The 7,901-nt window shown below is 43.0% G+C and overlaps 1 protein-coding gene across 1 annotated transcript; it reads right to left on the bottom strand.

Annotated features, from left to right (window-relative positions):
• Positions 1-6,003, bottom strand: tmem70 (transmembrane protein 70). The gene is made up of 3 exons (XM_028593716.1): positions 5,620-6,003; positions 3,711-3,810; positions 1-629 (listed from the first exon to the last, which is right to left on the bottom strand). The coding sequence occupies exons 1-3, from the start codon at positions 5,800-5,802 to the stop codon at positions 190-192; spliced, it is 723 nt and encodes a 240-aa protein (XP_028449517.1). The 5' UTR covers positions 5,803-6,003; the 3' UTR covers positions 1-189.
• Positions 6,004-7,901: the final 1,898 nt, after the last annotated feature.

Below are 7,901 nucleotides of genomic sequence, written 5' to 3'. Positions count from 1 at the left end.
TCATGATAATGACGTTATAATTTATTAACATGAAAACATTGCCAGAAAAAACATCTGGAAATCTAGTTGAGAGTTATTAATAAAGTCCCCTGTGGATATTCCACCCTAGTTGAAATGTTTGTGTATGTACTGTGCAGTTTGGAGTTGCGGATACAATTCAAATGCTAAAACCACAATCAACCCCGTGGTTCAGCTCTTATCAGGTCTATCTATGTCGTCCGTGTCGAAGCTGAAGGGCTTATCGTAGCCCATCAGGTGGTTGTAGTCATGTGGAATGGGGAACATGTCCGGGTTTACCAGCAGCCCCATTTCGCCTGCGTACAAGGTGGTGAACATCTTGCTGACGGCTGGGATCCTGACCTGCCTCTGGTGAAACACGCTCCTTTTCTCAGTGAGCAGCACGCTGTAGGTGATGGCCGTGTAGGTGTCGGTGTCGCGGTTGTGGTACAGGCGCACCACGTAGCCCTTGGTGATGAGGTGGAGGAGGACGGGGGTGAGGAAGGTGAAGAATCCAATGACTCCACAGAACGCGGCCTTCATGACGAAGCCCTGGACTCCGGTCTTCAGGAGGATGTGGGGCATGAGGAAGAGGCTGGCCCCGCTGGTGCTGTAAGAAAACATCTTCACCCCTGGCAAAAGAGAAGATTCAGAGAACCAAGGTTACAGAAGCCATGGTTACACTTCTCCTAGTCTTCCTCCAAAGTAGAGGTCGACCGATAGTGGATTTTACCGATACCAATAGTTAGGTTGGGCCGTATTTGCCGATAACCGATTAATCGACCGATAGTATTTAGAATTGATATTGGATAAAACAGTTGACAAAATACATACATTTTTTCAAAAAAAGTCCAGACGCTTTTGCCAATAATCAAAATAATAATGTCATATTTATTGATATTACACCCACAGCAATGCTACACAAGCATGTGTGTTGTCTAAAACAGTTATCCTACATATTTGGAGTCATCCAGGGCAAAAATAAACATAATGAGCATTATAATTCATATAAAGGACAAACTATTTACATTTCTTCAAAAAAGGCCCAAATGTATGCCAAATCTCAAAACCGTGACGCCATTCTTCTCTGTAGAACGGTTTAGACCTAGCCTGACAGGTCCTACTCAGATTCTAGTCAGAATGTGAGTCTGAAACCGCTCCATTGGGCTGTGATTATGGGGCGTGTTCCAACAGAACCAGGGAAATAAATGCCTCTGTATTCATTGGATAGACCTACAACCAATCAGAGCAACGGAACTCAACACTGTGTATCGTCTCCATAGCAACCACTCTTTGCACAATGCATTCATTCTAACTTCCGACTTTTAGACTTTTTTGAAGCGGGATATATCATTTGTAACGTGTAAATATAAATGTGGATAACGTTAGTGATAGTGACATGCTCGCTACAGTCGCATTTCTAGAGATGAATCGGCGAAAACACGTTTTATATCTCCGATTCACGGCTTTGTTCTAGCGCCGGCGCTCCCTCTCTTCTGTCTCTCTCTATGTCTCTCCACCATATAACGCTCCTTCACTTCAGTCTCTCTCTATGTCTCTCCACCATATAACGCTCGCTCTCTCTAGTCTCTCTCTATCTCTCTCCACCATATGATGCTAGTACCGTGCTTTCGGGCAGTTGTTGATGTTTCTCCGCTGAGGATTTTAAAATGAATGCGCTGTCGATTCTACACATCTCAATTCTCCAGCGGCAGCCACTAGTCGGATAATGGACGATTTGGGTCGGACCTGCGTTCATCTTTGTCAGTGTTTTAACCGCTTGAGGTAAGTTAGCCTACTGCTAATGTTTAGCGTCATCTCAGCCAAAGCAAACAAACAAACAAACATACTGTTGTGGTGTTCTTTCTCTACTAATGCAGCAATGATATAACAAACCTTTTTGCTGTCGATGCTTTAAACGCGCATCTGATGTCAGCCTTCTCCGCACAGCATGTGCTCTCCGTGCAGCGCGCAGTAACACGTGTCGAAAATAAACAACACCAGGCATCAGTGATAGTTGTTATTTCGCCTCTAGAGGCCGCTATTGTAATGCATGATGCCAGCAGACCCTTCTCAGCTCTCGTGTAATGTGTAATGAATGACAGCATGCGCTTCTCAGCCGCTCCAGCAACGGACGCAACCAGAAAAAACTATCGGCATGGATTTTTGCCGATAAGATAGTTCCACCAATCAACTATCGGTGCTGATTAATCGGCAAAACCGATGAATCGGTCGACCTCTACTCCAAAGTGCTGCGGAGGAGGATCTGGCTAGTCCACGCAGCATTCAAGGATGGGGGGAAAAAAAATGTGCTCTGGTTTTTTGGCATGTCTCTAAACCAATCACAATCGTCTTGGGCAGCGCTAGGCGCCGGACACAATGGCAATGCTGCTGCAAAATAGCCTCGGGAAGGAACTTGTTTTGGTGTACGTTCAAAAGTTGTTTTAGTCGTGCAACAGAAAACTCCGATTGGACAGATAGTCTAGCTAGCTGTCTGGATTTACCCTGCAGAGATCTGAGGAGCAGTTAACCATAGTCCTCACAAATCCACCGCAGTTTCAACAGGACATCATACGAGTCCGCGTAAACATACACGCCACTTGTTATCTGTACGCATTTTGAGCTATCATCGTGTATGTCTACGCTGTATACAGCGGACGGCAGTCTGCAACGTCACAGCGTAAACATACGCGTTAACGCGAGGCTACAGTTTAGGAAAAGAAGAACTGGTTGGGTTTAGGAAAACAAACACGCGGGACACAAAGTCACATGTGGGACCCAATGGCCGCTCTCCTGGGTCTAAGTCCTGTGTTTTACCCATCCGCCACCCCGACCAACCTCCCTACGCGGATTTCCGCCCTTACATACTACTCGCTACGGTGTCAATTCAAACGCAATCGCAAGGTTGTATAAGTCAATGGAGGCCAAATGGGGTTTATAAACACACTAAAAAACAAGTATGCGTCTTGATAACACGCCAATAACGGCATACTAATTGCCGTGTCATACATACGCCACTTCATGAGATCAACCCACAACAATCCCGGCAGTGGAAGTATTATACAGTATACATGACCCAACTGGTGGGGATCGCTGTGGAATACCACGTGACCGATGACGTACGATGCTTCAAACGTCACTGGTCTGTCATTCGCCCACCACTAGTGACAGTGGTGACTGTTTGTTTAGTAGCACTTGGTTCAAAGCTAGGGGGTAGCCGGTACATTTGGTAAACAGAAAGCACCATTTTGGTGCAACCCTACTGGAGAGCCCAAGAGCCTGGGCATTCATCGAACACGTGTCTATGTATGATTGTTTTTGCTTGTAGGCTACACAGCAATCTTTTGGAGGATGCACACTTTTTGGCATATGACACCGGTAGCCAGTGAACAGCAAACCAATGAGCCTTCTAGTTCTAGGGATGCAGCAACTCCCCGCCCCTGCTGCTGTACCACACACACACACACACACACACACACACACACACACACACACACACACACACACACACACACACACACACAGTGTGAAAATTATTTTCCCATTGAAATTAAGGTTTAAATACTTAGTCTTAGATTCTCATTTGGCTGTTACTTGTCATCTGGAAGGTTTTCCATCACATGTGTTAAGTTAATCTGCATTATTATGGATGGATGTGTGTCCTTGATTTACTGTGGGGTGAAAAAAAACTAAAACAAGGTGAAAGGGACTACCTCGAACAGCAGCGCCCAGGCTGCCGGTGTAAATGAGGTTCCCATCCTCGGAGTGGGTCGCCGCAGACAGACAGCGGCTGGACGGACAGCGGGACTGCACCTAATCAAAGACACCGAAGAAAAAACACACAATTAAAGCTGGCTTTGGCAGGGTTTAGCTACTCTGTTAAGTCTTGACAAAAGTCTGTTGTGATGACTGTAAGGCACAATATCATTCTAAATGGCTTCCCATCTATGCTTTGTATTTAAAAAAAAGAAAAGAAAACAAGAAGCGCTCAACACATTTTATACCCGACTCCTATCTGGTCGCAGACACAGGACACTTAGATGGTAAAAGGAATTTCATAGCCTGCTAATCGCAAGAACCCACTAGTCTTTTTTTTCTTCCTCTTTGGTCTACATGCACTGTATGTTGTGTGTTATTGAAGTAATGGCTTTTTTATGTGAGACTCTATTGTCTGCGGTGTTAAAACTCTGCTACATTCAGGAAGTGTCTTTTTTAAGAGCAGATACAATAAAAGGGGAGTTCATAATATATCTGACTGCTTGAATTTGTTGCTGAAAACCATGTGTCGCAATAAATAATAATATTGAGGAGGTGACATATCGTGATGCATCGAGATATCGGTTTGGATGGAATCGAGAGACCAGTGAATATTCACACCGCTAGTCACAAGGACTAGTCACAAGGACCTTTCTCGAGACGTGTAGTAGTAAAGTGGCACAGTGCTTAAATCCAAATCATGATCACATTATGATCCGCAGCTGTGTTGGAGGTGTGTCCATAATCTCACACACACACACACACACACACACACACACACACACACACAACAAACTTACAATACCATATCCCCTCTGATAAAAAACCAAAACATGTTTTAAACTCAATGGAACATACACAAGACATATTTCAGGTACATAATACACTACTGCATCTCTCACCTCACCCCTGTTTCTATCTATATTTTAATAAACACGCACAAGTGGGCTCCACAATCAGATTGTGGAAAGAAAGAAGCTACAACTGCAAGTGATCTTCCAAGACATTTCTCTCTTCAGTCTGTTTTTACACCCTGTCTGTGGTTCCTGCAGTCTACAGAACTACAATATGGTTTATTGTAGGGTTGGGCAATATGGAGAAAATCAAATATCACAATATTTTTGACCAAATACCTTGATATCGATACCGCAACAATATTGTAGTGTTGACTATTGGTGCTTTCACAAACTATTTACACAAAGAGATTTTTGATAAATAATCATCAGTAATGTGGATATAATGACTAAGTGGGAAAAGGCAAATAATAGAACAGTTACAACAGTCTGGTAGGTTTAGAAAAGTACATCACTTTACTGTAATGCAGCCTTTAAAACCAGGAAAAGACAACACTTATGTCATATCACGATATCCAAAATCTAAGACATATCTAGTCTTGTATCACGATATCAATATCGATATATTGCTCAGCTCTAGTTTATTGTATTAAAAAATGTCAAATACTAATAGTTGACGTTCCACGCATTATAATCAAGCTGTGAGATCCGATTGGTATTCCAGCCATGGGTTGTTTCCATAGACTGTTATTATTAGTACAGTCTATGGTTGTTTCAACGCAGCACAGTAAGCTAAACCTGTGACGACAGTGCCATGATTAGTCGTTTTAACTGCTGAATCGGAATTTAATTACAGCGTCGCAGACACTTTTAAAATGAAGTTTGGAAAGGGCACATGTATAGCTAACTAGTCTTTAGGCGGAATGAATGTGAGATTCCAGTTACTTTAGCGGCTGACGCTAATCAAGCTAACGTTTTGTATATAACGTTACATTAGTCATGTTAAGTATTAGTTTGCCGACTACGCCATGTATCCGTCAAGAAAACACAATGTCAAACCGGAGTTAAATACCTTGTTGTTTATGTTGAGGAACGACCTTCTGTTAGCATGTGACGTTAGCTGGCTCCCACTCACTCCTCGGAAACAAGACACGTTCAACGGCGCAGCGTGTCGCGCGGCCGTAGTGTGAATGTTACTGAAGGACCGAGCAACAACACAGGGTCTTAGTCCACGCAGAATATTCACAGAAAACATTGTTATTTTGCTAGTGACACTGACTAATTCATTGAATTTCACACACGCCGGAAGCTATACGTCCATGGTTGTGCTTCAACTTCGTCTTCGTTTAATATTGGGCAACAAACTAGCATGAAAGGTACATGCCGCCACCTAGTGTATCGGAGGCGAGTTCACCAGATAATTTCTAATAAGGGGAGAACTTCCACTCTCTGCGTACTTCTGGCTTCTGAACTAGTTGCAGTTCCACTCTGGTTCCACATGAGGGCGCTTACGGGCAAGTGCAGAATGAATGGAGGTCTATGGAGCTATACCCCTGAAAATCCACTTTTCTCAGGATATCATTTTTTGTCTAGTAATTTGAATGTTGCATAGGACCAACAGACTCAAGAACTCCTTTGTCCCTCATGCCATCATACTCTACAACTCCTCACTCGGGGGGGTGGGTGGGGGAATAGGGTAAAGAGGACAGAACAGCACTGTGCAATAAATTATTAATAATCTATATATATATATATATATATATATATATATATATATATATATATATATATATATATATATATCTGTCTTTATTCATCTGTAGTTTATTGTTGTTTTACTGTTAGTTTACTGCTGGGTGTTATATTTTTTTAAAGTAGTTTTTTTTGTTCTGAAAAGCCTTTTGTAGAAGCCACATATTGGATGTTTTTTTTGGTCTCATTTATGTTGTTTGTTGATTATTGTGTGGTGCACTGATATTGTAGGTGGGCGTTTTCATTGCGGTTTGAGCGGAAGTGATAATCTATTTGTTTGCTTCACCTGTGCATCTGTTTTTTTTTTTTGGGCATTGACAGAGAGGGGGGTGAGCCTGGGAGCGAACACTTTCTGTTGACCGCATCACGCTGCATTAATGCAATTACTCTACTCACCAGGTAACAATTACATTTGGTAACTGCAGTGCTAAGTGTATTTTACGTGTGGAAGAAGAAGAAGAAAATCATTGCAATACAATCTTGAGCGCGTCACAGTGTGTATCTCTCATTGTTTAGCCCCTCGCGGAAGCACTTTTTTGGACTGCTTACAGCCGCAATACCTAATATTAAAATGTCAATGACGTCATACACATCGTACGGCCAGAGATACTGATTTACGGCAAGCTCTGTGTCACTTCCTTTTTTCTCTTGAGGCATCGACAACACAGCTGACAGGTTATGCTTTCACAGTACATACAAAGCGATAGGCAAATATATGTTGCTGCGGACAAAAAAAGAACTCGGGCGAAAAAGTCCACCTTAACATTCTCAGAGAATGCCCGTAGACGGGCTCTGACATTCTGGTTCTGCTTCGGATGCCATCAAGGGGGATCTCTGGTCGTAATGAGTCCTTCACTGACCAATCAGCATTCATTAGCAGAATGCTAGCGTGTTATGGGCAACAACGACTCAACCTGTAAGAAATCAAAAGGACACAAGTACTCGTTCATTCAACTTTCGACTTATAATCCAGGTTGAACTTGCAAAAACTACAATCACATCTGAGATTTCTCAATGAGAATCAGGCGAAAGAGACAAATTTAGCCGTCTAGCTCCATAGACTCCCATTCATTTTGCACTCGCCCATGATCACCCCCAGTGGAACTCTGGTGGAAATGCAACCAAATTCGGTACAATGGGGCTTAATAGGGAGTGAACAGGTTCTCCGTAGACGGGCTCTGGTATTACCAGAGGCAAAGTCCCTCCTCTTCTGGTAGAATCCATTTCGTATATTTTTTTTTTTATGGAACCAAGGCTAAATACTACCACCTAGTGACATAAAATAGCATAACAGAACAACGTGTGGAGCAATTATGACAATGATGTGATAAGACTACTGTAATACATATGTTTTTTTTTATTAGCCTACTGTTTGGCAAATAGCTTACAATTCATTACAATTGTTATTTTATTACATCGTCCATCCATCCATCCATCCATCTTCGTCCGCTTATCCGGTGTCGGGTCGCGGGGGGAGCAGCTCCAGCAGGGGACCCCAAACTTCCCTTTCCCGAGCAACATTAACCAGCTCCGACTGGGGGATCCCGAGGCGTTCCCAGGCCAGGAGATATAATCCCTCCACCTAGTCCTGGGTCTTCCCCG

The sequence above is a fragment of the Perca flavescens genome, chromosome 12, assembly GCF_004354835.1.
Source record: "Perca flavescens isolate YP-PL-M2 chromosome 12, PFLA_1.0, whole genome shotgun sequence".
NCBI classification, from domain to species: Eukaryota; Metazoa; Chordata; class Actinopteri; order Perciformes; family Percidae; genus Perca; species Perca flavescens.
Note: the sequence above shows the minus strand (reverse complement) of the source record. Positions and strands in the feature narration are given on the sequence as shown.